General features: G+C 38.2%; 4 protein-coding genes across 6 annotated transcripts; all 4 read right to left on the bottom strand.

Annotated features, from left to right (window-relative positions):
* Positions 1 to 1,151: 1,151 nt before the first annotated feature.
* malsu1 (mitochondrial assembly of ribosomal large subunit 1) lies at positions 1,152 to 4,558 on the bottom strand. Its single transcript, XM_023275509.3, has 4 exons — positions 4,177 to 4,558; positions 2,762 to 2,937; positions 2,589 to 2,670; positions 1,152 to 2,470 (listed from the first exon to the last, which is right to left on the bottom strand). Exons 1-4 carry the CDS (start codon positions 4,499 to 4,501, stop codon positions 2,316 to 2,318), a joined length of 738 nt encoding a protein of 245 aa, XP_023131277.2. The 5' UTR covers positions 4,502 to 4,558; the 3' UTR covers positions 1,152 to 2,315.
* Positions 4,559 to 6,858: 2,300 nt separating this feature from the next.
* Positions 6,859 to 13,343, bottom strand: smpd5 (sphingomyelin phosphodiesterase 5). 2 transcript variants are annotated; one of them, XM_023275492.3, is made up of 9 exons: positions 13,153 to 13,343; positions 10,072 to 10,784; positions 9,565 to 9,930; positions 9,071 to 9,146; positions 8,841 to 8,981; positions 8,667 to 8,756; positions 8,499 to 8,562; positions 7,422 to 7,581; positions 6,859 to 7,230 (listed from the first exon to the last, which is right to left on the bottom strand). In XM_023275492.3, exons 2-9 carry the CDS (start codon positions 10,675 to 10,677, stop codon positions 7,123 to 7,125), a joined length of 1,611 nt encoding a protein of 536 aa, XP_023131260.2. In that variant the 5' UTR covers positions 10,678 to 10,784; positions 13,153 to 13,343; the 3' UTR covers positions 6,859 to 7,122. The 2 variants fall into 2 exon arrangements, with proteins under 2 accessions (XP_023131260.2, XP_023131258.2); XM_023275490.3 differs by having other exon boundaries at positions 9,565 to 10,784.
* A 2,731-nt stretch (positions 13,344 to 16,074) lies between these two features.
* Positions 16,075 to 18,715, bottom strand: LOC111572046 (speriolin-like protein). The gene is made up of 4 exons (XM_023275525.3): positions 18,556 to 18,715; positions 16,799 to 17,008; positions 16,593 to 16,717; positions 16,075 to 16,437 (listed from the first exon to the last, which is right to left on the bottom strand). Exons 1-4 carry the CDS (start codon positions 18,713 to 18,715, stop codon positions 16,105 to 16,107), a joined length of 828 nt encoding a protein of 275 aa, XP_023131293.1. The 3' UTR covers positions 16,075 to 16,104.
* A 112-nt stretch (positions 18,716 to 18,827) lies between these two features.
* On the bottom strand, positions 18,828 to 27,416 carry grinab (glutamate receptor, ionotropic, N-methyl D-aspartate-associated protein 1b (glutamate binding)). Of its 2 annotated transcripts, none has more exons than XM_023275524.3 (7): positions 27,258 to 27,416; positions 26,351 to 26,680; positions 25,408 to 25,511; positions 24,057 to 24,257; positions 22,593 to 22,721; positions 22,355 to 22,498; positions 18,828 to 19,796 (listed from the first exon to the last, which is right to left on the bottom strand). In XM_023275524.3, exons 2-7 carry the CDS (start codon positions 26,637 to 26,639, stop codon positions 19,644 to 19,646), a joined length of 1,020 nt encoding a protein of 339 aa, XP_023131292.1. In that variant the 5' UTR covers positions 26,640 to 26,680; positions 27,258 to 27,416; the 3' UTR covers positions 18,828 to 19,643. The 2 variants fall into 2 exon arrangements, with proteins under 2 accessions (XP_023131292.1, XP_035806521.1); XM_035950628.2 differs by having other exon boundaries at positions 26,351 to 26,653; positions 27,258 to 27,398.
* Between the last annotated feature and the right edge of the window lie 483 nt (positions 27,417 to 27,899).

Here is a 27,899-nt window from a genome sequence, read left to right as displayed (position 1 = left end):
GGGAGTTCCAGTTGGCAATTAATTCAAACTTTGACAATTAATCAATTAATTGATGTGCCTCTACTTGGCACATAAATTTTCAGGTGAGCTTCTCTGAAAATACTGTGGAATTTCAAGACAGTGATTTTATCTTCTTAGAAAACTTTTCAGTATTAGTCACAAGAAACTACACAAAACTTTAGTTGAGAGTTTTTAAAACTTTCACTTTCCCTGTTGATCTAAAACTAAATTTTCCAGGATTGTATCAAAGCAAAAGGAAGCAAGCCAGGGGTATCTTGTCAAAAATCTCTCATCCTCCCTTCCGCCATCAACATGAGTCATCTGTATTTAGGTCTAACTTCAAACTCTGATTCTCTTTACTACATGTATTTAAAACTTTAATATTTATTTTTATTTTTAAGCCTTAAAATGTTATTTGTGTTTTCCTGTGTCATATTATGTCAGACGTGAAAAAATGAAACCGCAGTGATGGAAAAATCGTACAATTTACAGACCAGATTCAACAATGGGGGCAGCATGAGTTTCGCAACAGCATAGAACGGTTTTGTTGGTTCAGATTGGCGACACTCTGACACACTGACCGAGCAACCTGGATGTTACCAACTCACTGATCAGTCCTTTCCTGTTTGTAAGTGCAGAGTGAATGTCTGGAGTAATAGTTTGGCCGACAAATTCTCGTTTCCTGGAAGAATCGGTTGGCATGTTTGATTTGGCAGAAACTTGAATGGCTTGTTTTGGTCTTCCTAAAACGTATTCTTTGCAGACAACAAATTGCCCAGTGAAATGGTCCACTTTCTGCGGAAATGTGCTTCCTGACAACTCTGACAAATTTTTGATTACATGAGACTCTACAACTTTGTGGGAATACATTTAAAGATATTTAGAGAAAACGTCTAGTAAAAGGGGTGTTACAGAACACAATTTCAAATTGTACTTACAAATATGCTGCTGGTGGGTTCAAACGTCAACAATCATCAGTCTGGAACTGCACATCCTCCAACGGACACAACTGCAAACACAGCAGCAGACACTAATGCAGGGAAAAAATGGTTTTGTAGGTTAACTATGGGTAGATATATGTGCCATCAGAAACTGAATTTGAATCACATACTTTGAATTTGTAATAACGAATAATTGCAACAAAAATCAAATTTTGAATTGTATATGAAATTGAATTTATTAGATTGAAACTGAACATATTCTGAAACTGAATTATATAGCTCTGAAACTGCATTTGAGCCACATTGAAAATTCATCTCTTGACAACAATGTGCCACGATTCAAATGCAGTTCTTGAAATTGATATTCAGGTTACTGAAACAATCCACAGAACTTCTTTTCGGCCATTCAGCACCTTTGATCTGAGTCATATCAACCTGAAGAAGTTAAGAGTAATTACAAACACTAAGTTCAACTCATGGGTTGATATTCAAATAAAAATGACACGCACTTGTACAAAATACTTATATTTCTAGTGCATACAGACACAGGAAATGTGTCAAAAGTTATCCAAACTTTTGATAATTCACATAACACACCACAAATTTATCTGGAAAAGCCAAATACATATTCTACACATGTGGCTGAATAGAAGCCTTGTCACTAAACATAAATAATAATAATTACAGATATCTAAAATGATAATAAAGTAATGTATTTTTAACCAGCAAAATATGATACATTTTCTTTAGCACACTCATTTAAACAAAGACACTGATATTTTACAAATAATGTCCATCACCATCCATGCTTGCTTTGTGTACATTTTATGGAAGGAAGGAGTATCATGTTTATACGTCACCACTTTTGCTATGAATAAGTCTTTTAAGAAAGTCTGCACATATGTTGACTTACAGAAAGGGTGCGTAAGAGTGCGGAAAAGTCAGCAGAAAAGCCCTTATGTACTTCACGATTTGACAATGGGATCCACCGGAATCCTTCTTCACTTCAGCTTTGATTATACTCCTGTGTGTTTATATTATAGTACGTTTTTAGTCTGTGGGAGTCTGCTGGGAAGACTCCGTATACCAGAAAGAAATGTGTCTGTAGCCTTTTCCCTACAAGAGATGTGGGCAACAGTGGCTCGGTCAGACTTAAAGCTACAGACTCTGAAACAGGGTTTAAGCCAGGTGTACAATAGCCATGGTAAAATTAACAATCTGTGGAGTATTTTGAAACTTTTAGCAACTTTTGAGTGCGCTGAAACTTGAAATCTGGATGCTGGAGGCATGTGAGACTTTCATTAGGTGGTTAAGAAGGAGTATAAAATGGGACATTTGAGTTTGGGCGCAGCTTAGATGATCAGTCTTGTGTTGTTACTTTGTGGTTTCAACATCAAACATGAAGTCTTCCGGTAGCGTCTCATCAGGCATGCTCCTCAGCTGCTCGTCATAGCCGCGCAAAGTCCAGAGTTTCTCCAGTTCGTACACTTCTCTCGTCTCCGGCATCATGAAGTGAACAACCATGTTACCTAAAAAAAAAAAAAAAAAGAAAAGAAAAATAGACACTAGTAACCAAACAACAAAAACAGTTTACTTAAAGCAGCATAAATTGGATTCTTGAAGATGTGATCTCAAACATTTACCCACCAAAGTCAATACACATCCAGTCCTCTGCATCTTTCCCTTCGATCTTCACATTTGGATCCCCATCTTTCTTCAGATACTTGTACTGGAGGAAAAGCAACGACTGTGTAAGTTTCAAAAACAAATACCAGGTGCACATATCAACAATTAATAAAGAGTAAATGAAGGCCAGTTACCACTTTGATGGCATAAAGTGCCATAGCGCGGAGGTGTCTTGGTGACACACCGCTGACGACAATAAAGTATTCGGCGTATTTGATATGTTCTGGTATTTTAATGACACAGAGGTCCACAGCATTTTCCTGACGCAGCAGAGACACCAACACATCGAGACTGAAAGTCTCTAAGGGACCTGGACAGAAAGAAGGATTCAGTCTGACAATATTCAAACAGTAGATGAATCTCAGCAGTATGAGGTGATACTGCATGCAGCTTGAAATGCTACTTTGCTGAAACACAATATATTATGTGCAATCATTAAAGCAAGCTGATAAGACTGAAAATGTTTACCTACTATCATTCTTCTGAATTAGTCTCATTATTCTTTTATTACTCACAATATTGTTTGGTTTATCAATCAAAAGCAATCCCGATTTGTAGAAGTATTTGATCGATTAGTCAAATCATCAGCGAACATTTTGATAATATATTAATTACGTGAATAATTTCGAGAAAAAATATCAGATATTTGCTGGTTGCAGCTTCTCAGATGTGCACATTTTTCGTTGTTAATATGAAATTTGAGAGATGTATATACTTTTTGGGAAGTTTTAAGTATTCATATTATAGTATTGTATGCATTTAATGAAAAAAAACAAACAAAACTGGAACATTTATGAGTGTTTTCTAACTTTCTGTATGTTGTTGAAAATGGTCATTAAAGTAAAATTATGTTTTAGGATTTATGCCTTCCTATAGTACAAGGGGAATATCATTGTTTTTCAAGTGGCAGCAAATTCATATTCAACAATCGTAAATCTATAAAACATTCTATTATCAATCAATAAATCAGTGGATTGGAAAATAATCAGCAATTTACTTGCCAATGAAAATAGGTTTTAGCCCTAAAGAATACCTAGAACTCAAAGTAACGTCTTCAAACTGGTAATTTTCTCTGACCACGAGACATTTTAAAACATTTAAAGACGTACCATTATTTTAAAAATGACATGTAAATCCCAAAGGCCTAATAAATAAATAATATGAAAAGACGTGTGTACACATGGAGCAGTGATTCCTACTGTGTAGCTGTTAAGAGTTGGAAATATTTATTTTTTTTAAATGACCACTCAAAAGGTGGTGTATAAACTAACTGTCAATAATCAATTAATAAATCAATGAATTGGGAAAATAATGATAAAAACACATCACAATGCAAGTTATACAGTGTGCAGGAGTCTATTTGAAGCTTACTAAAAATATTACACATGCATTTACTGGTTGAGGGCATTCAGATGTAAAAATTTGCTCCACCACCAGTGAAGAACAGGAACAAGTCAACACTTCTGGGAGTCTAAAACTACAGAAACTTCACAATTTCTGCTTGAAAACTTACTCAAGTGTGTTATAGGAAATACAGTAAGCTACTCACTCTGACTGAGGAAACTGGTATCATTAATTTCGTGTGATTCCTCTTCAAACACGCCAGTGCTCGCTGAATTTCTGTCTTCATTTCTCTCTGAATAACATCTTTTTGTGTGAAAATGACAACTGAAGGACGCTCCGTGATGCCTGTGCTGACATGAAGCTAAACTAGCTGCAAAATGTTGAGGCAGATTTTGACACAGTCTGTAGCACCGAGCTTTAGAGAGCCAACTCCCCAAAACTTGTGTTTGTTCTACTAAAACGTTACTTCTAACCACCGACGACAACAGTTTCCTTGAACGACAGAGAACATTCATTATTTTAACTCGCATTAACAGCAGCTAGCGCTAACCACGAGTCTAATGAGGGCTAAAAACAGGAAGTGCTTTCTGTCCTTGGCTTTTGATTGGGCAGTGAGGCTTCGTTGGTGTCAGAGCTGCGCTTTAACTAAATGAGGGGCGCCCTCTATCAAATAAAGATGACATTGCCCCCAGAGCTCTGCTGGTTTTGTAAATCATAATACAGTACAGTGGATTTCAAAAAGCAGGATTAGAAACTGCCCTGTGATTATGACTTCGGCTTAACTGGTGATTTGGTTTAAATCTGCGACACAAAGCCGGTATTTCATTCTAAAACTGCCTTTTTTAAAAAACTCTCCACACAAAGACTAATACCTGCTGTTTGATCCCAAAACCCATTGAAACCCAAGCTGGGGGGGTTTAAGAACTTTACAGCTTTGAACTGAGAATTTCTCTGCTAAGACAGAGAGAATTGCACACTGTAAATATTTTTATTGCTTTTCTTTATTATTTTATATACCTTGAATTTGCTTCTCTTGCTGTTTATTTATTTCCTATAGACTTGCAACACTTGCTTTCTCTTTAAATCTTTTTGTACTCCTTTAAAAATTCTCTACTTGTCAGCATTTACTGTAAAGTACCAAATCACACGTTGAATTCCCTGTATGTGATTCTGATTTTGAGAAAAGAGGAACACACACTTGTAACAATGCGAATTTCCCCTGGCGTGGGGAGAAATAAAGGACTTATCTTAGAAAGCACTTAAAACCTTTGGCTAGTCCAACTGAATGTCAGCAAGAAGAAGTGGAAAAAACAGCACATTGTCAACAGAGAAGAAAAGAAGAACCGGTAGAACAACATCATCACGCCTTATCTGGCCGGTGTGTCTGAGGATCTTAGAAGAATTTTACCCACACACGACATAAAACGGCAACACAAAAACATGTTTCGTCCTGAGAATAAAACAGCCAAACACAAGTTGAGCAACTCTTGAGCAGCTCCTATGGACTAGACTCAGTAGTCCATCTGCATCTAAAGGAAAAGAGACACTACTTTGAGGGCAGAAATGTCCAAATGGTGGAGAGGAATGACATGAGCCATCTACATGAAACTGGAACAGTAATCTCTCAGCAGAAGAGGTGGTTTAAGACACCACTAATCACACACTTATTGCAGACCTAACATCCCTCCGCAGACAGTTTTGCAACCATTCACACTTTAAGTCACGTCAGTCTTGGGTTGATATCAGGAAGTGAGTCATGTATTTTAGGGCTGAAAGTATTTGCATGAAACTCAGTCAGTTAAAAATGAAGAAGTCTCTTGGAAGTGAAGTGAAATGTTTTCCACAAGCCAAAAAAAAGTTCTTTTGCCTTCTACTGAAACACCTCAGAAAGCCAGTCGATAAGTCAGATGCAGTCATTCTTGTATATTATATAATTATCACAAAAATGCTGCAGCTGCCAAGGGACCTTTTTTAGTTATTGTATATGCGGCAGAACAAGGTAATTAATTTAAACTAAAAAATAAAGCTAGGTGTGAAATAACTTTTAATGTTACCTGAAATTAACTAAATGCACTAAAAACTAGATTTGTAAAAAAATATTGCTAAATCAATATTGTGAGTTTACAAAAATAAAAGTATGCAGAAAATGTCTTCTTAAGTCAGTTTGGTCAAAATTGTCAACACCAGTGTGCTATATATGTTTTCTGAGACTGAGATGTCGACATGACTTTGAGTCATTTGCCTTCACTAAGTGTTGAGTTTGTGCAGTAATACCTTTTCTGAACTTCTTAAATCTTGCCCCCGATGAAGTACTCCCCATGTATAATTCAAAAAGGCAGTCTAAACTAACACTGAAATGAATAAAAAATAAAAGCGAAACATTTTTAAACAGTTAAAACTAAACTGAAATGAGCAAACCCACTGTAGAAACTGACTGAAATTAAACTGAAAACAAGAATTTAAGGAAAATCAAAACTAAATTTACCTACAATCATATATTACAATTTATTTGTTGATTATACTCTGTAATATTTACCTGGATCTGCAAAGTTTGTCATAAATTCAGTTCCCAAATAAAGGTTATGGAGTAAAAGTACAAAATTTGCTTCTGAATGGAAGTGAAGTAGAAGGACAAATCAGCAAAAAATTATTCAGGTCAAGCAAATGAAAACTGTACTTTAAAACAGTACTTGAATAAATGCATCCAAATGCTTTCCACTAACACATTAAATTATCTGCTAAGGATAAAATATATCCATCTATTTCAAACATTCAGTGCATCTCTTTATCATCATGCTTTGCAAATTGTTCCTCTCCTCACTGTGTCAGATAGGTAAAGTCAAATAATCATAATCGATGGCAAATTAAAGGCAAAATACACTATATATTCATTCCTTGCATTTATTTCTGTAGGAAAATTTTCAGGGTGAAAAATACTAAAAATATACAGTTTTACAAAATCAATCCAACTGGCTTGCACAGATTAAAATGTTAAAATTGTACATATTATAAAACGTCAATAAATTCATATAAATTCCACCTGAGGTACAAGCTCATTGGTCAGTACATATTCACTGAAATTACAAATTCAAGCATGTAATCCAAACATGCTTGTATGGAGGAAAAGCTGTGTTTTTGTTTGAATTACTTCTCATTCATCAGCAGAGTCAGAGTCCATAGTGACATTAAGTCTCAAGCCCACAGGAATATGGTCCGTGAGGCCAGCCAGCTGGGTTATAAAGGTCACCTCTTCAACTTCCTGGATGGAAACAAGGAGAGTTTGTGGAGGTTTACTATAAAAACTGTCTTTATTTGCAAAGGTTTCATAAATCATTTGTATATTTGGCAACCTAATAGTAACTTTAAGGTTCAAAAACACAGGAGCAATTGAGAAAAAGAGATGGATAGACTGACTAGAGGAAAGTAAAAACATTTCTAAATGACACGTACTGTTCGGCAGCGCTTTGAAATGGAGTTTTCACGGTAGAGGATGTAGTCGATCCGACGTCCAATCCACGGCTGGCCAGCCTCGGGGTAAACCAACGGGGTTCCCATTGCAGGAACAGGAGGACAGATGTACTGTTGTCTCAGCTCATCGCTTTCCAAAGTCCTACAAAACACACACAAAAGACAGTTCAGGCTGTCTTATTATTTTAGCGAATACAAGAATTATGTTCTCGTCATTTGAAGCCTTTTTCTAACACGGGAACACTTTGCTGCTTCATCGGTTTGTTAAAATGATTGAATGATGAATTCTGTCATTCAGACAACAGTCATGTGAGACTGTACAAGCAGGCCTATCAGACTGTCCAAATATAACTTATAACTCTAATTTATGATTAGCTGAACACTGAAACGTAACCAAACTATTACTTTACCAACAGAAAATTGATAATATCCCAGGGATTAGGATGGCTGCAATTAACAAATGATTAACTGCAGCTAATACACTGAAAGTTCTCATTTCTGAGTTGGGATATTTGATAATTATAAGTAATTAAAGAAGTTACTGTACAGTGCTCTCTGACTGGAGATGCTCATATGGATCCTGCTGCTGTCTGATGCTGCAGGTAATAAATAAACTCAGAGGAAAAACTCCAACAAACATGGAAGCAACAAACAAAATGTCAGCTCTTGTTAGAATATTGTCAAGACCTAGATTTGATTGCTTCTTGCTAAGTCTCATTAATCTCTAACAGACTTTGGTTGCATCGCTGTACAGTGTTATTTTTATGGAAATTCAGTTTGTAAGAGATGTGAACTCGTAGAACAAAGTGATAGAGAAAGATGCTAAGCGATTGTGGCAGAAAACTGTCTTTTGCTCTCTTTTTTGATCAATTTTGGTGCAGAAATAAGGAAAAATCCTTCACTTTACACAACTTCAAGTACATCGCTTCTGTTTGCCTTTGTGACTTCTACAGAAAAGTGAGCAGGGTGCCCATTCAGACAAGAAAATCTAACACTTTTAGATGCTGTCAGGTCAAATGAAAAGAGTAATCTCTGAAAGGACAGCAAAGCTAAAAGTACCTTTGTAGATTTTCTGGAGTGTTTATGTCATCTTCATACAATGTAGGCTGCTCCAGTAAAGTACCTGTAGAAGAAAACCACAGTCATACCACATGACCTGACAACATTTGCCATATATTGTAAGTATGAAGTATTTAATCCAGTTTACTGGGTTTAAATAGTACCAACCGATGACCCAAGGCTTCTCCTTTCCAGGTCCTGCCCTGCAAGGATCCCTATATTCCTCAAACAGGCAGTGATTTTGTTCCAGAGTGTCGTCTAGATAAACAGAAAAACATGTAGGAAAAGATGCTTTTTGGAAAAACACAAAATAAGAACAAACCGTATGAGACAAAGACACACCAGGTGAGCAGTTGTCAAAGTTGAAATCGCCACAGAGCACATCAAAAACGACGTCCTCGTCAGGCAGCGAGTTGGCAGCTTGAAAATCGCAGATCCACTTGGTTACCATGTTCAGCTGCTCGCAGCGAATTTCTCCTTCCCCTGATGAGGGACCACAGAATAGCTGTCATAGCCCTGACTTATCTTGAGAATGTTGAGATTATCTGAGTAAATATATCCCTGTGACTTGCCTTCTGGAGCGTGAAGATGTGTGCAGTTAAAATAGCCAACCACGCGCTTCCCTTTCTGATTCTGTCCGATTAGCACCTGAGAATTTCAAGCACAATCATTTATTATATTAAATATGAATTCTGCAACACAACTCAGCTGACTGCTTAACCCTCTGAACACAATTAGGATTAAGTTTAAAAGCCATGTTATAATTCTAAAATGATTTATCAGAGCAGAAAACTATGACAACCGAAAGAATTGGCAGACTATCAACTTTCTGAAGGTCCTTGAACTAATCATGTATGACATAACTTTCTCAGAAACAAACTAAATCTATGCTTAAAATCGCAATATTTCATCAAAATCACTTCAGCTAATTGAGCTGAATTCTTCTAAGATCCTCAGACACACTTGAGCTAATTTTTATGTCCAAATTCTGCTCATAAGCCTTGAGCTCACATTGAAGGGTGAACTTTCCACTGTCAGTACATACATTTTAGTTTAAGTAAATCACCTTAGCAGAGAGGAGGCCCTTGGCAGCCAGCGCATCTTCCCCACGGCTGTTGGGAAAGCAGTGGTACTGGGCTTCGAGTACAGGGAATCGACTGGCGAGGAAGAGGCCACTGTTGAAGAATTTAAAAGAGGAGCATCTGCACGGCGGCTGGCAGGCATACACACCAATATCATACAGAATGTGTCCAAACACGGGTTTTAGCACATCAGTGAGCTTCCGCGCTGCCCTCTTATCAAACACCTCTTCTAGGCACAGTATGTCGATGTCGGCCGGAAACAGAGACGACACCTCCCAGGGCACGTCGTCCTGCTGGCGGAGACCCTGAGAGAGCAAAGCTCGGGGGGCACTCCGGTGACCCGATCGGCCCTGCTGGTTAGAGTTCTGGTTAGAATTGAGGAGCGGAGGAGATGACTCAGCTGATGTTTCTTCTGTGTCATCACAGGGCACACAAACTACATCACTACTGGACTTTGAGATGGGAACAGCTGAGTCAGGATGGTGACTTACGGGGGGTTGTGGCTGCCTGTCTGTAGCCCCGTATGTCGCCGTGTTAACTGTGGGGAGGATGCTGTTGGAGGGGCTGAGAGTACCGCAGCTGCTGGGGGAGTCGACAAAGATGCGGATATGTGGTCGACACACACCCTGCACAATGCGCTGGCCGATGGCGGACGCCCTGAGCTGAGTGTGGCCCAGGTTGTTAAAGCGAGCCAAGCTGTCGGGCAGCAGACACAGGTTAGCTGTAGCGAAGCTGAACGATGCCTTTCCTACCAGCTCAAAGCCTCTGTGGATCTCCTTCTCTGGTGGGGACGGCGTCTCTCTGTGGTAGTAAAATGGCCGGCGGCAAGCCTGAAGCGGTGCCCAGAGCAGAAAGCCGAGGAAAGCCAAAGGGGCCGTAGCGAGAAAAAGAATGAAGAAGACAATGGAGCCGAAGAAGACCTTGAGCGGGTGCAGGTAGCACTCCTGCTCCAGTCTCTGGGTTCGCTCCAAGGTGGTGGACTTGCACACAGCAATGAGGCGATCCAGAAACCAGAAACAAGGCAGGATGAATGCCCATCCCACAGTGTGGACACCTGCAACAAACCCATTAGGAAAGGGGGATGCCTGCAGGGCCATGCCTCTGCAGCGTCTCTAAACAATAATCAGGACGAACAACATCGAGAGATTTCTCGTTCTGGCCTCATTCCTCTGCAAAGTCTCTCCTTCATGGGCTCCACTGGACACTAGAACAAGAGAAAGAAATTAAAATGTTATGAAATGGCTCTGTCATCGCAGCCCATGTCAACATTTACACTGCAGGCTCTGAGGAACAACTGTCTTTTGAGCTCATGTTCGTACATGCAGTGGTGGAAAACATGAAGCAGCAGACAGCTGTAGGGGCATGAATTCAGTACAGTCAAGTTCACAGGGAACATCAGACCGGCTTACTGCATGCTTATGCAATGTATTATGATCATTTTTAAAGAGAAAAACATGGTGTAAACAGCCTTTAATCCAGCTGTATCCATCTGCACAGCGTTGGTTAACCACTGACAAAATGAGGCTGCAATGAAAAGTCTGCCTGGACACCACACCTCTGTGTGTATTTATAGACTAAAAATACATTCTAAAGTCAATGGATGTGTCAAAAGCAAAACACACTACAAACATTTATCTAATCTTCTGCTGCCACATTTTTGTTTGAAACTGATAACTCAGATTTAATACATGCACAACATCTGATACAATGGCATGACTTCAATCTGGACACTCCATAAAGCAAGCAATGACAGGCAGGAAGCTGTTTTTGTTGCTTGTCGTCTGGTGAACAAACTACAGATAAACTATGCTACTCTGTTGTACACTTTACAGTAAGAATTCTGATCATACAGTAAATTCTGTATTACTATGGAGCTGTCCTTTAACACTCCTACTAATGGGGACAGGTTTTGTTTGAACACTGGGTGTGACACATTGAATGGAAGGTCTGGAGGTCCTTCAGAAAAATTTCAACAGCGAAACACTTCAGTGTCTGCATTGTGGTGAATATTTATGCACCAATTTGTTCCCCTTTTGCATGTGTCTGTATTGTTGTATCTATGATTATTATTATAGCTGTTTAAGTAAGAATAAAAAATAGCCGTGGATATATTCACCCGTCATTCTGATCACGAGTTAAACATTATGATATAGCCAAATACATCAAAAATACTGGGATACTATTTTGGTGTTTGTCATAGTGTGGTTTGTTTACCTAAAGTCAATATATTTTTCTGTTACATCAGTTGTTTTAATACTAGACTTTTCCATTTGCGTCTGCAGCAGTGGTATTACTGTGCACTAGAGCTGCAACGATTAATCAATTATTGTCAACAGATGAATTTGTTGTCAGCTATTTTGATAACCGATTAATCGCATTCCAGCATCTTAAATGTGAATATTTCCTCATTTCGTTACTCCTCTGTGAACAAAAAAATGAATATTTTTTAGGTTGTGGACAAAACAAGACAGTTGAAAATGTAATGCTGATCAGCATTTTTCTTTTTTTTCTTCAATTTTTAGACCAAACAACGAGTCAATTGATCTGGAATCATCAACACATTAATGGACAATAATAAAAAATAATGGCTAGTTTCAGCCCTAATGGACGCTCACCCATAAATACACATAAAACATAAAATCTCTAATCTTTAAATTAACTAACAAAAAGGAAGTGGAGTAACAATTAAAACACATTTTATTGTCTTATTACAATCTGCTGTAACTGAATATTGAATCATTAAGCTATGGACAGATTATTTTTTGCCAGCTGCATAGGCAGCAGATTAGCTCTGATTATTATTTATTCAGGGTATTTAGGGCACCAGGACCTGCATCTCTTGAGTCCCTCACTTAAATTACTATTAAATAAAATTGATTATTTCCAAGGCACACCTTTATGTTTGAGGACAACTCTGGAAATCATCATAAATAGCACTAAATTTGAAGCGACACAGTTTGAGAAGTAGTGGTCTAGTTAATGTAATATGTGTGAAATTAGCTTACTTTATCTAGAACACAGTGCCCTACATTTCAGATAAATTTTACACTTAAGTAACTCGAAAACGGTGCAATTATCAGGTTAAAATTCAAAGATTTTTAGGCTGGATTGAACATCAAGTGTGTCCTAATGTGTACATAGATGCTCCCATTGCTGATTTTCGGTTTTTGTGCCTTCTTCAAGTACAATCAGGAAGTTTAAACCTCCTTTATACATACAGAGACCTCATTTTAAAAAGCCCATCAGTACTTATTACAGTAAAGTGATGTGAGCTCTCTGTTTACACTCCTACAGGTAAACCTATTGGAGGTAAATCTCACTAACGGCCGTTTGCAGGTATGCTAGCACTTGTCAACACTTTCGAAATCACATTTTCGTTGACGTGTACGACCGAAAAACGTCGGCGTGTTATTTCAACATGTGGCCACTGAAGTGCCACACTCAACACACGCTTCACACAGTCTGTATTTAGCACATTTTAATTATCCCAAATGGAAGCTGTCACCTGTCATGTCGCGCAGCTAGCTTAAAACACTCAGCTAACATGAAAGAAGGAGCCCAGATGGTCTTACCTTAAAACTGGGGCAGTCCGCCTCCTGAGCCCAAACAACGAACGGCCGGTTAATGTGCTGATATTTTTTACATTTATTTATTAGTTTATGTTCATTCTAAAATGGAAACAGGCAGTTTGAAAGCAGAAAAGCAGCCCAGTAAAGTCCGTTTGAACATAAACCCTCCTTGCTCTCAGTGGCTCGTGGCGTTAATAAGCCACGCCCCTTGTGCCGTTGTCATGGAGTCCGGGAACAGGCTGACACGTGATCTCACCTGCAGCCTGTATCAAAGAGTTTCATTAATTTCCTCAGCTCATTAAACAGTGTTAAAGCTCCATGTTTGTATATGTTATATTGATTAAAACATATTTTTTTTGCAGAATTTCTATATTTTTTGCCAATAAATTAAATATTAACTGCTATATCAAGAGAGGCTTCTGCTTGACAATACAGTAAAGTCCACTGTGGAGCAGAGGAGCCCACACATATTTAGATTTCAACCTGATAATTGCAGGACTTTCAAGTTATCCCAGTGTAAAATTTATATTTTATTTCAGACTCTATAACCAGCACTACTCATAAAATTGTTATACACCATTTTGTTGCTATAGGAACACATTCCAACCTGTGCATTAGGAACATTTTGCACATTTTAAAACTCTGTGCAATACTAGTTTTTCTACATATACAAGAATCTGTGCAATATCAGTATTTTTCTACTTAAAATGTAGTATGTAATACTGCAAATCTGTGTAGTATTAATATTTCTAACAGTATTCTTACTCAGGAAAGAATCAGTGCAATGTCATTGATATGTACAATATTGTTGTTTTTAACATCCAGAGGAATTTTAACAATCTGAACGAGTACTAGTCTGTATCTTTTATTATTTTTAAAAAAATTTTCTATTGATATTTCTTAAATGTTTGCATATCACGTTTGCTCCTGTAACAATTTGAATTTCCCCACTGTGACAATAATAAAGGCTGATTGTACAGTATAAAGTTCACCGCACTCTCAGCAAAGTTAGGTAATCCCACTTTATTTCTGTTCCCATATTCCACATTAAAATTACTATATTTGTGGTCAGAATTAAAAATGAAAGTCTGCAATGGGAGCATTGGTGGACATTTCAGGGGGGGATGCAGGAACAGGTGTTGTTAGGACTCATTTAGGTTTATTGCAGCCCCCAAATCTTTAAACCCTAACGATAATTGCACCATTTCAGCACCATTTCAGAGTAGATTGAATAAAATGCAAGACACTGTGTTCTAGGAAAAGTATGCTTAATTCACAATATTCATTTCACTACTGCAGGGTAGTTCTCAAACCGTGTTGCTTGGAATTATACAAATTCAGAGCCGGTGTACTTTAGAAATGATTACTTCCATGAATTTTATTTAATACTAATTTGGGTTTAAATAGTGTGGGAGAAGAGATACAGGTGTTGGTGAGGAGAAAATGTTCCACACTGCAATACCCCAAATGAAACACTACAATAATCAGAGCGAATCTGCTATCTGTGTTGCTGGCGAAAAAGAAATAAATCTATCCTTAGCCTATTATTAAACAGCTTATCCTCATAAACTTGCAATAAGGCAATGAAATGTGTCATATTTTGATGGTTAATTTTTTCACTACTGAGGTCACAATCTAAATGCAGTTAAGGGCAACAAATGTGATCTAAAAATAATCATTTTTACATTTGTAAAAAAAAAAACTTCACTAGATGTGGGGCTTTTCATTTAACATCCAGGGCCTGGAACTCCCAGACTTCATGACTGCGCTACTGTGGATCAAACTGCCGCATGTGGAGCACAAACTTAATTCTTATCCATCTGGAAGAATATTGTAATATTAGAAATACTGAAACAACTGAAAGGCCCATAACAACCCCTGACATTACAGCTCTGTCCTCAAAACATGTTTGTCGATGCAGGGACGGAGTTAAGGGGGCCACAGCTTTTGTAAACTAAAGTCTGGTACCCCACACAACCAATGGAGCTGCTTACATAGAACCAGAGTTACATCCAGAACTGTTCTTCTATTGTTGCTCCTCATTCAACTACGTACAAGCAAGCAACTCTGACCAACCAGAAAATGTTTACTCTGTCTAGCCTGTACAAAAATGAATGTTTTTACATGTAAATAAAGAATCTATACATGTGTTTGTTAGTTAAAGTGTGCATGATTTAGGCTTGGTGGATTTGATTAAAGCCAAGATGAAACCTACTTTGTAGAGCTCCTGAAACAAGTGACAAAAAACAGCTGAACAATGCAAGACTGAGCCAGAAGCTGCAGCACAAAAGACAGAAACAAAAATGTGACGTAGGAGGGAGTCCTGAGCAGAACAAGGACGCTTTTGACATAAGAGTCTCATGTGTACTTATCTAATCTATTGGAATTTAAACTGTAATCATCTTAAGAGCTTAATCAGCAGTAAAGAACATAACTTTAGCAACCACTGAAGGTTTTAATCAGCTGTGACTAACATAAAGCTTATTTTACTGAATATGTGTGTACTTCAAATGGCTGTCTTGTCTGAGTAAGTGAATGATGAAAGTGAGCCATCAAAAAAGACTATTTAGCCTACATTGATTTGCTAAAACAAGGAAGTTGTGCCTCTTTAATGTGAGAAATGACCTCATCCAACCATAACTTGTCAAATAATGAGCATTTTTTTCCCCCAAATAAAGGTCAGAACCTCTACATTACTGCATACATTTTTCATTTCTAACTGATTATCAGGTTAGATCCATGACAAACTCACTCATGAAGTATCTCATGAGTAATACAGTGCATCCTTTATGCTTAGCAGATGCTCCAGTCTATGACTAAATACATTTTTGTTAGAAACTGTTTTTAAAAAACCTGAATAAATTATGCTTTTGTGGCTTAAAATAAGCAGGTTTTCCAGTTTGATAAATGAAAAGTGCAAATGAATAAGCAAGTATGTAATTTATTTGGTGTTTTCTACCACAGAAGGAGAGGCTTTCCATCCTTCTCCGCCATGCTGTGGAGGCAAGTGAGCACAAGCAGCAGGTCCTTCTGAAGTTTTCTGGGCGCAGATGTCAGTATCTGCTTCTTCAGAAAGTCTGGATTATTGTAATCCAGTTCCTGCGCGCTGTTTTCCTCAGGCTTCTTCTTCAGGATGCCGTAGGTGTTGATGATGAATTCGGTGAAAGCAGGGTGAAGTGCCGCTTTGTACCCGAGCTGGCTCAGCCTGTCCATGAGCCCTGCAAACCTCTGGGCAAGGAAAAGTCGATAGCCTTCATCCACCTTCCCTGTCAGCGGGTGTGTGCTGACCTGCAACAGAAAAAAGAAGGTTGCAGACTTTGTTTTATGTCTTTTAAAGGGAATTTTACAGCTTCTGAATGAGATGAGCTCTTATCTGAGCACTGCCACATCAAAAGGGAAGCCAGCGTGGTAATAAAGGAATAGAAGCCTGAGAGATTTCTTACCTCGACGACCTTATCTGCTATGTTGAGCACTGTGAAACCATAGAACCTCTTCTGGCCCTGGAAAACAAAGGCCAGAATCCTCCTGTCCAGCTGGTAGGAAATTTCTCCAAACAACCTATCTGGACCTGGGATAGAATTACCAGAATTTAAGCATAAAACTACTAAAAACGCTGCTCTAACATGCTTACATGTCTGGTTACAGTCACCTTTGGTGTCAGGAGGAAACTCAGTCTGACTGCTCTGAGGCTCCGCTTCCACATTAGCGTCTGTGTTCATGGAGCATTGGATGAGAGACTTGAAGTCGATGGGAGACGAGGTTCGCTGTCCTTGCTTGGCTTTTGTTTGCTGCATTTCGTTTCTGAACTGTCTTTCATCAAAGGTGTTGTGCCCCTCAGTGACTGTCTTCAGTTCTGAGGCTGAGCAAACAGGTAAAGACAAACGTTATTAATGACAAGCAGAGCAGGTGCTTAGAACACACACAGACCAGACATTCTATATAATATCTGTGTATTTATATGTTTTGGTTGAGTATTTTGTTTGAATTTTTCATTCAGAGTTATCACTATAGGAATATTATTGAAAAAAAGTTGTTTCAGTTGTTTTATGAAAAATATTGACAAAAATGCGTTTTCTTAGAGTAACTGAACTATTAGGTTACAGAAAATTACAATATTTTAGTCACAGGACAAAGTCTCGGAAATTAGCTTTTATTGGGTTTTTTCTTATTACATTTGCAGTTTTTATACTGTACACATACAATTAAATAACAGAATCTTACCTATTTTCTATAGATATGCACCATTAAAGTATAAAAAATTATTTGTTTTTAAATGTAGATTTAACATTAATACAAAGAAAATTACAGATTTATCAATGAAATGCAGAAAATATTTTTTTTTCTACCATAGATCTTTGTATTTCTGGAAAATGTCCAGCATTTATTTTAGTATTAGCATTTTTTTTTTTTACCATAAATACACAATTAAAATATATTTTTATTTTTTAAAAATAAAAATTTACCTTTAAAATACAGAAAATATATTTTTTTTATTATACATACACAATTAAAATGCAGAAAACCTCCTATTTCTTTATTACAGATTTACCAATAAAATACTAAAAGTGTCTTTTTTATATATATATTCTAGATTTACTAATAAATTGCATCCATTCCCAAGTCCTGACTGAAAATCTGAACCTTTATCATAAAGGGCCTCAAGGGTCTGGAATGGGTTCTTCTACCCAACTGTATCTAAATCATCTGTACGTCTTTATTCATTTGGACTTCAGGTTGATATATTGTATTTTATTGTGATTTGATATATTAAAGTTACTCCTAAGTCCTCATTGGATTAGACATTATACTTGATTTTATTATTTGTTGAATGTGCTGCCCTCTGACAAAAAAAAAAAAAAAAAACAACTTTAAAACTTTCACCTGGTTTTTGTTGAATTTTCTGTTTTCATCTCACAGCACTTCAGGATAGCGTATTATATTTTAATTAATATTTTCGAGACATTTTAAAGTTTAATTGGACATTGTATTTGACTATTAGTTGCTGAAGGTGCTGGTTTGCATGAGGCTCTTCATAGTCTTGGTTTTGAAAACTCTTTAATACTAAAATTAAGAGTATGTTTAGTGGTAAACAGAATGTAATTTTCTTGGTAACCACGATGATAGGCAATCAGTTCAAGTGGAACATGTGGAAGTACAATTAAAGTTACATCCATTAAGAAGTTTAATGTTTAACAGTGCAAAATTATATTTGTATATGCTTACACTTTACAGTATGTAACAATGAAATTATATGACTAGGCCAAAGAAATTCTGATTTATAACTCCTCAACTCATTAGGATAAACAAGTGGTTTTGTTTTATACCCAGTTGTGGTTCTTTCCGGACACACTGACATGTTAAAAATTAACCATTGCTGCCATCTAGTGGCAACGAAAAGCACAATACCTGTTATGTCCTCCAATACATCCCTATTGAAACTCTGTATTCTGGCTCTCAGGTCCATGTTCTCCTTCATTACACTCAGCAATGACTTCAGCTGATCATTTTCCTGCTTGAGTTGTTCATTTTCTGAGTGCAAAGCTGCACAGGTTTGCTCCAGGTCCATCCTGAGGCTCAGAGTTTCACAGCTGAACCACAAACACCGAAAAACTTTCTAAACAAAATCAAATCATATCAAATCTCTGGACAACAGAACAGAACACTCTGCTGCTGGGATGTGGTTTTATCAGGATTCTTTTACTGGAATACAAAGAACAGACATCAGGTTTAAAAAAGTTTCTCAATACTTGAAAGCATGAAAGTTAATTAACTGTAGAAATAGTAGTTTGACAAAAAAAAGAAAAAAAAAGAAAGCAACAGAAGTTCCACTTAGTAACAACTTTTTAGATTTTTAAGCAGTGGATGAAGTTTGCTTGGTTGTCGTGGAGACAGATCAGTTGATATTTAAGTTTATCATCATCCACTGCACTTTTTTAGCCCTTTTCATCCTTGCTGGTTTATTGGTCAAGCATTAAAGTCCACTCTGGGCCCTGGGAAAGTCACTGTTTGACTAACCAATCCCAAAGTCCACTGAGTGGTTGTTTCAGGGTTTTAAGAGCTTCACACAGTCACCATCTGGTAAAGAATCCAACACAGACAAGAAGTCTTGTGCGCTTCCATGTCAACAAATGTATCCCCATTTGAACCGAGCAACACTGAAGACTGAGATGAAGCTGAAAACCCTGGAATAAACCTGCCATGTTTTATGATTTAGTATGGCATAGGATGCAATTTTCTAAACTGAAATACAGTTTTTGTACAACAGGTCATACACCTCATAAATAACTCCGCAAAACTGCAACTTTCACTTTACCCATCTACTTTAAGTATCATAAAAAAATAGCATTTACACTGGATGAAGCAATAGCAGTCTTCGACTATGTGGTGAATACACACTACAAAGCAAATCAAACATCGTAGCTATGGGAACTCACTTCTACATGTGAACTGAAAACAGATTTTCTGACTGAATCCTCATGCGCCACTCCTCCTGCTCAGCCTCCCCTTGCTCTTCCGATGATGGCCAGAATATAGAGGAAGATGTTGATGATGTCCGTGTACAGGTTAAGAGCGGCGAAGACGTATTCCTCGGGACTCAGGGCCAGTTCCTTGTTGCCAAGCAGCAGCTGCGTGTCGACCGCCAGGAACTGCAACGCAGAAAGAACAACGGTCAACTAAAAATATAGAAAATCAGTCAATATCTGGCTGTTAATAATGTGGTGTAACATCATGATACGATGTGATAAACCTTCATTCATCTCAAAGTGCGGGAATTTGCACTGCAGCAAAGAGGATCGTACAAACATTTAGGAAATATCAGTCAAAAAATAAAACAGAAACCAAAAACATACATAAGTACTGGTTCAGATTGTCCAAATTCCTCTGACTGGAAATACCAGTATTGCAAAGATCAGCTTTAAAGGGTGGAACACCCAAATCACAATAAGATGCATCTTCTCACATCAAGAAGTACCTAGCTATCCATACAGCCTGGATATTAGTCTCTAATTCTCTGCATATACCACAATGCAGTGGCAAAGAATCAAATATGCAGTACTTGACAGATGTGTTTTTCTTTTTTTAGGGTCGATGTTTTGTTTTAACAGCAAGTGATAGCTGGGAACCTGTCATTCACAACCAGGATTCTTCAGTTCTAAGGATTATTCACAGTGAAAAAGTATGCTAACAATAGGAGTCTGTCTGTGAAAGTAACTAATGTCCTGGTTTGTGGCGACAGTTGTTTCCTGTTCAGTTTTTTTCAGGTTGTGTTTCGTTAGAGAGACACTGCTGAGAGTACAGAGTGTCTACAGACAGAGAAAGTCAGTTTCAGACTCATAGCAGTGCATTTAATTGAAAAATAATTAGTTAATAAAAATAGCAATATGGAATAAAAATAGCAATACGGATAATTAGAGCCATGCCAAATATCAGCCCCGATAATTGACCAGGTCAATAATCATCTATTCCTAATATGTGCATTTTAGAAACTCAACAATCAGTAACAATGTATCTCCGCAGAAACACCATCCTGTTAAAATCTTAATTCTGATCTCATAGTCAAAAGTATTTCTTCAATAAAAGCTAGTTGAAATGACAGCTGTTCAAATAAAAAAACAACACATTTCATTCAAAACCAGAGGGCATGTACTACAAAGTGAGATTAATGAGTTTGCAAGATATGTTGTGCCTGAAGTCAGAGTTTCAAATGTGGTTGCTCTGTTTAACCTGCTAGATCACCATGGTAACTGATGCTGCACAGGCTGTATGAACCATCTTTGTTTCACAAATCCTTTTTTTAAAAAAAATTATTATTCTCTATGAGTGATATAAACTTTTCCATTTATTCTTCATGACGGAACAGTGTCAGACCTAAATGCTATCCTCTACCAGTACTTCTCTTTTGTGTCATTTGCAGTGACAGCACTTTTAACCACAAAAAGGTTTTGATTTTCCTCATAGTTCCCCATTATAATAACCTGAAACTCCTGGAAAAAGTAGGCAGCATGCAACTGGTTCCTTTCGTGTGCAAGAAAAGACGGATGCCGCGACAAGCACCTCTTTTTATGGGAGCGTTAACAAAGAAAGTCTGTAACCGCTATCCCAATATGTATTATCTCTGATTGGGGTTTTAGGTTTGTTGAGCCGGTTTACACAAAGAAAGCCTGGCTGTCAAACCTGCTTCAGAACACACCTATTGATTCGATGTGCTTCTCATTACAAACACAACACACGTAGTCAACCAAGCAGATCAATTTAAACACAGTGAAGCTAATCAAACGCACGGGAAAGCAGGAAGGTTTTAGTTTTCGCACGTAATAAAATCTGGCAACATGTTTCAGTAGCTGCAAACACAAATACCCAAAGCTGTTTCAACAAGTTTTGTTTTCACAAAGCCAGAGGAACTAGGAGTTTCAGTGGCTTCATATTGTGAAGGACAGTCAGGAGGTGTTGTGGAGTACCACTGTACAGTTTTATACACAAGAAATACAGTTTTGCTGTGAAATTTCTGGAATTAATCATTAGCCAGTGCAGGAATGTGGCAACAAAAAGGATGTGATCAAATTTGTTCTTTCTTGTTACAACTCTGGACTTGGTATTTTTGACTAGCTGTGGTTTGAAGGGACAAAAAAATACAAGTACAGGTTTTTCTGCATGAGACAAGAAACCTCATACTCTAGGTATATTTTTTAAATGATAAAAAAGCACCTTTGCTACATTTTAACAGTATACAGTTTCTGAAAACAAATGTTGCTGTCACATTTGAATGTTTAAAATTGAAAATTCAATGCTGTCTAGTGTGGAAACTGGAAATTAAAGTATCCAAAATGTGTGCTTTTAATATTTATTGTCTTTCATATTTCTGTGACTATATACCTCTTTATTTTGATTTATTGTCCTGGGAAGGCCTTTTGTAAAGTAGATCTGTCATAAATGGACACACAAATGTACCCTAAGGCACCTTTAATGCATTTTAAGGTTCGAAATATCTGAGTATCGCTGTCCTTCTAATGTTCATCTAAATAATGATGTACAGGAAAATGTGAAAGGCCAGCCAGTAGAATATGTAGCTGGGTTCATGCAGCTGGGTGTACTCGTGTTTGGACTTCAGGCTTTTCAGTTTGAAACCTGAACTTAGATTAGGTTGCCAAACCCCACAAAGCAGTGCCAAGAGGTAACTGCAGTAGCAGACTGTCTCAGGACTTACACAGGTGAAGAGCAATGCTCCCAGTCCAGCATACACGATGTGCAGAATCCTGTCACGGATGAAGATGCAGAGGAAACCGAAGACGATCAGGACGATCAGACAGACAAACAGCACACCGTAGCAGGAAGTGAAGTCGTACTTGGTCTGTGGGGGGAAGATAAAGGTGGTTACTTCCACATCAAAGTGTGTTTAACCTATGTGATATATATATCTAGGTCAACGAGCCACAGATACAAACCTGCAAAGAGAAGAGGACCACCGTGAAGCACACAAATGCTGTAATTCCCACGGCCATGATCACAGATTCAGTGTCATGGAAGCTGGCGATCATTCCCACCATGTAGGACATGCTGAGCGTCAGGATGGACTGAAAACGAGAAAGATAAACATGGTTTATCAGATTTGTATTACCTGGGGACCTCCTGTGATTTAGAAATTACAACCCCAAGTTTATGTTTTGAAGGCGCATTTGGACAGGATAAGCGAAGTCTGTGGTTTAACTGAATTTACTGACATTATTGGTGCATATGACATTAATAGGCTGCTATCTAATAACTGCTGGGCCTAATGAAAGACAGCAAAATATTCCTTCCTCATAGTGTCATGCATGCCATCAATCTAAACATCCGTTGAGATTTCATTACATGCATTTGAGCTCACTCTTTCTGTGAATGGGCCTCTGAGCTGTGTCACAAATGAGTATCCTGAATCTGCATCCAAAATGCTCCAAACTTTAATTTAGGAAAGCTCGAAAACAAAACTTTACCAGACAAAAATAGACGCTTTGCACTGGACTAAGATCCCAGATGACCTCTGCAATTATTACAAATTACTAGAAGTCCTCAGATAACATAAGTCCCATGTGAACAGGGCATAAGACAATACAAATATTTTTTTATTTACAATAGTGATCGAGGAGGTTCAATCTGAAGTTAATCTCTCTAAATGTTTTAGTATAGAAAGACTTTACAGTAGACTTCTCACCTACAAAATACTAAGTGGCAGTGTTTTTTCCAGCACAGAACTGCAAGACTGCAAGATTGTCTTAAGGACATAAAGACCTGGATGACCTGTAATTTCCTGCTACTAAATTCAGACAAGACTGAAGTCATTGTATTTGGCCCCAAACATCTTAGAGAATTGCTTTCAAAGCATATAGTTACTCTGGATGGCATTACATTGACCTCCAGTACTAATGTGAGGAACCTCGGTGTTATCTTTGACCAGGACATGTCCTTTAACTCGCACATAAAACAAATCTGTAGGACTTCCTTTTTCCACCTGAGAAATATTGTGAAAATCAGGAACATCCTGTCTCAGAGTGATGCAGAAAAACTAGTCCATGCATTTCTTACTTCTAGGCTTGACTACTGTAATTCCTTATTATCAGGTTGTCCCAAAAGCTCTCTGAAACATCTACAGCTGATCCAAAATGCTCTCTACCTCTTCTGTCCCTCTCAACCCGCCCGGCCAGCAGGCAGATGGGTCCCCCCACATTAGAGCCGGGTTCTGCTCGAGGTTTTTTCCCTGTTAAAAGGGTGTTTTCCTACAGCACTGATTCATAAACACGGAGGCCAGCACAGCAACGATTCAATAATCTGGATAAAATACCACTGGACACTGGACTTCCTGAGCTGTAACTCTCCTCCCTTCCTCTGCTTCCTATTCATATAAAAAATAAAAAGCAGCTGAGCGGGCTTACCAGCGCCACCAGGTTCCAAGGGTGTCTCCGGCGGACGCTTCCGCAGCAACTGATCACGCAGACGGACACGAAGAAAATGACATAGGACACCAGGTAGGTCCAGGTGTTCACCATGACGAACATCTTGACTTGTTCCACGAAGGTGAAGACAGCCACGAAGGCGAATGTAACCATCAGCTGAGCAGTTAACACCAAGAACACCTGCAGGGAAAAGTGGATTATTACAGGCAGCAAGCACTGACGATATTTAAGAAGGTCTGCATCTTGATTTGTTGCTTGTCGTGTTTGTTAGTCTTGATTTCAATTTACTGTGGGAGAAAGTAAAGCCAGGTGTGTAGAATTTACAAACATATTTTTGCTTTAAACCTCTGAACCCCAGTAAGTTTCAGGGCATTTATTGTTCCCGTCACATTATTAGTCAATGTTAATCATTTTTTACTGCAATGCAAAGTTCTGCACCTCTATGGAAACAGCACAGCGACAGCTAGAAGTACAGAGAACTCAAAAACGTCTTCTGTGCAGAATGACACAGTTGTAATGTCAAAAGAATGTTGAATTTCTTTCAATATTTATTTCATTGAATTTTAAAAAACACTGGAATTAACATTTGCATCATTCTTCCAAGTACATACAGGTGGAACCAATACTGGGAAAAAACCATAGAACTATATACTATGTTTTCTTTTTACTACTTTCACTTTTGAATTGTTTCCATACTAGACTTCTCTCTGCTCTGTGTTAACACATCTTGCAGTTCAGCCCAGTTCAGTTGAAAAATCACTTAATTTTTGTTACCTGACTGTTGGTCACAGCTTACACACTAATGGCTTCTCAGTTGTGACAAAGAACAGAGATTTTTTTTTGTATTTTCTAGAATGTAATTCAAGCAAATGGATCACGTTTTGGCAATTTTTTTAATGGAATGCAGAATAACATGGTTTTGAGGAAATATGATTTTAAACTGATTGAATAACATGCCACAGATGACTAGTTCAAGGACTGTCGGAAAGTTAAAAATCTAATGATTCTCTGTTATTACAGTTTCTGGCTGTGATAAATTGTGTCATTTTGGTCAGTTTTTAAAAACAACATGCCTGTCAAACTCAGCAGTAATATTTTGGGTTGTCACGTTTCAGCAACGTAAATAAAATCCAGAACTTCTACTTCTGCAGTTACATATGATTATCCCAATCCATATATTGTATAATAATGCTGTTAAACAAACCTCATAAATTATTTTAAATGTACCTCACTGGACTGCTAAAAAAAATAATTTGTGGTTCTCTGATTTGCAGCACTATTTACAATACAGCATTTATTTGAACTTCCCTTAACCACAGTGTCTACTTACCTTCCGAATAAACGCTCTTCTTATGCTTTTGTTATCCAATCCAAAATCAAAGTCCTGATTCTCGTGAAAGGCTGGCGGATCATCCTCATTACGGTAGACATCATCTGAGGCGGCACAAACCAGAAACATCCAATTGAATAAATTATACAACAAATCTGCACAAAATATTTTATGAGCATCGGCATTTTGCAACAACTTTTTTTTTGCTGCTGGACACAAAAAGTAAACACACAGTTCTCATTTATCATGACTAACATAGAAGACATGTCTGTCTGACAGAACTATAAACTATAACTATAAATAATTTACACTGATTCAAGGGTTCTTGCATAAACAAAGTTTTTTTTTTTAAAAACTAAACTTTATTTACAAGACAGAGTTTGTGGACATGCAGGCTCCACGTGCACAGCAACATATATTTTAGCTACAAAGGTTTTAAAAAGACTCAGACCCAGTTTAATGTGCAAAAACAAAACTATTCACAATATTTTGGTGCTAAAGCTTCAAAAAGCAATCGCCTATGGACCGGTCTCATGAAATAGATGTACGAAGAGTGTGCTTGTCTTGTATTTTGGCTACAGGAAGGACGATGTTGACGCAAAACACGCACTGTGATGGCAGTGTCTTGCAATTGTTGCCATCACTGAGGCAACAACTAATTTGTTTGAAGCTCTGTAAAGCCAGATCTGAATGTCATCCAAAGTACAAAAAAATATTTTGAATGCCTTTGCCAGTTATACCATATGAGAGCTTCCATGGGGCTTTTTATAGCTTCTTTCTACATGCTTTTTTTGTTTGTTTTTCGATGCATATGCACCCTCATACAAAATCACCCAAGTAGGTCAAGGTTGATCTCAGAAATACAGTCATTTGGTGCAAATTCCTGCATTTTTACAGTTTCCAAAATATGTCAGTATTGTTAATTATAATTAGAAATACTAACCACTGAAGTTTCCCTCAAATCCTGGGCCTGGTTGAGAATATGGGGAGCAGGGGTTGGTGTATCCGGGGCCTCCTTGGGGGTTGGTGGCCATCCCGAAAGCTCCAGGGACCCCCGGTGCAAAGGCAGTCGGTGGAGGGAAGGGCAGACCGCCGGGTGCAGGGCCGGACGCCATGTTTGGGCCGGGCATGGGCGGCATGCCGAACCCGACGGGGAAGCCTGGATACCCGGGGGGAGGCGGCTGAGCGGGTCCGACCTCCACGGGGGTGTACTCGGTCTTCTCAGTGGCCATCTCTGCCGCAGAGGCTGAAGCCAAGACGGATGTAAAGAAGTCTGGAAGGCATGAAAAGCAAAGGAGGAGTGATATTTAGGTGAAAAATAAACAGGACTCGTAAACATGATGCTGACAGATGAAATATACGCCGCGTTACGTCGCAACGTCACAAAGTCACATGACCATGGCGACTTCCGTGTAGATATCGTAATCAATTCTAATTGTTGAAATTAAAACAGCTGTCTAAATGCATTTTACAGACCGTTTTGGGTTCTCCAACCGAAGCTGAAATCATTTTGAAGCCTAAATTCAATGTCACGTTTGGTGCCACTCAGCTGCATTTAAAAACCACCGAGTTTCCCCCGAGACTCGCAATTTAGGCCACCGATTTCACTTTCGGTCATCAAACGACCTTTTAGCCCACATATTTCACACCCCACAAGCTACCCGAGCTAAAGTGACACATACGACTGTATGTAACATTCTTATAAGAACCGTTAAACCGTTTTTTTTTTTGGTAAAATTTCAATACATAATATGGCCATGTTTTTTTCCATAACGAAAAGGAAAAAAACACGAAAAAGGCAGCAAAGATAAAGACAGTTGGCAAGGCGGAAGTCTTAAAATATTACTCACTTCAAATTTGTAATCCCTGTTGAATTTCCCTTGAATTGTTTAAGGCTTTTCCACCTCAGTTTCCGTGATTTTTAAGGCACCCTAGCTGCCAGGAAACTGCTCTCCCACGACCACCACGAAGCGGAATGTGAGGCGTTTAGGGACCGTGGGATGGCTAGGAGAGATGCGTCCGATTCCAGTTTCTCGAGCAGCTTGTGGGCATTAAATTCACAGAAAAGTCATTGCTGTGCGATGATTAAGCCACCCATGTCAAGTCGAAATACATTTTACTAACAATAAAGCTCTACAGTCACCATTTATTGTTTTATTTTGCGTAAATGTGCACTTTCTCTAATATAACAAAGCGTTTGCTTAATTTCCAGTCACTTCCGTATTATCAATTCGACGTCAGAGCTTCTATCGACTTTTGCAGTCGTATTTACCACATGTATATGGTCGTTACCCCTTCTTGAAAGTCCTACATTTATTAAAAAGAGCAAAATTACGATATATCAGACGTCATGAATGCGACACGCCTTCCTTTGATTTTTCAGATAGCTTTTGCTCCGCCCGAAATGCGTCAGTAAAATCCGAAGTTAAAAAAAGTAAAGGTGAATCAGCGTCACAGTCTGTCCACGCTCCTGCTTTTTACATGTAAATAAA

This window comes from Amphiprion ocellaris, chromosome 9 (assembly GCF_022539595.1).
Source record: "Amphiprion ocellaris isolate individual 3 ecotype Okinawa chromosome 9, ASM2253959v1, whole genome shotgun sequence".
Taxonomy (NCBI): Eukaryota; Metazoa; Chordata; class Actinopteri; family Pomacentridae; genus Amphiprion; species Amphiprion ocellaris.
Note: the sequence above shows the minus strand (reverse complement) of the source record. Positions and strands in the feature narration are given on the sequence as shown.

Coding starts and splice junctions, on each gene's coding strand:
- malsu1 (XM_023275509.3), bottom strand. CDS start 4,501: ATGCGAGTTAAAATAATGAATGTTCTCTGTCGTTCAAGGAAACTGTTG. Junction 2,938..4,176: donor TACCAGTTTCCTCAGTCAGA/GTGAGTAGCTTA, acceptor CTTTCTGTCCAG/GTCCCTTAGAGACTTTCAGT. Junction 2,471..2,588: donor CTGGATGTGTATTGACTTTG/GTGGGTAAATGT, acceptor TTTTTTTTTTAG/GTAACATGGTTGTTCACTTC.
- grinab (XM_023275524.3), bottom strand. CDS start 26,639: ATGGCCACTGAGAAGACCGAGTACACCCCCGTGGAGGTCGGACCCGCT. Junction 22,722..24,056: donor CTTGGAACCTGGTGGCGCTG/GTAAGCCCGCTC, acceptor TCTCGTTTTCAG/TCCATCCTGACGCTCAGCAT. Junction 19,797..22,354: donor GAGCATTGCTCTTCACCTGT/GTAAGTCCTGAG, acceptor TCTGCGTTGCAG/TTCCTGGCGGTCGACACGCA.
- LOC111572046 (XM_023275525.3), bottom strand. CDS start 18,715: ATGGACCTGGAGCAAACCTGTGCAGCTTTGCACTCAGAAAATGAACAA. Junction 17,009..18,555: donor TGTATTGGAGGACATAACAG/GTATTGTGCTTT, acceptor CTGTTTGCTCAG/CCTCAGAACTGAAGACAGTC. Junction 16,718..16,798: donor GTTTCCTCCTGACACCAAAG/GTGACTGTAACC, acceptor ATTCTATCCCAG/GTCCAGATAGGTTGTTTGGA.
- smpd5 (XM_023275490.3), bottom strand. CDS start 10,677: ATGGCCCTGCAGGCATCCCCCTTTCCTAATGGGTTTGTTGCAGGTGTC. Junction 9,147..9,564: donor AGGGCCTCCTCTCTGCTAAG/GTGATTTACTTA, acceptor TGAAATTCTCAG/GTGCTAATCGGACAGAATCA. Junction 8,982..9,070: donor ACATCTTCACGCTCCAGAAG/GCAAGTCACAGG, acceptor GTCCCTCATCAG/GGGAAGGAGAAATTCGCTGC.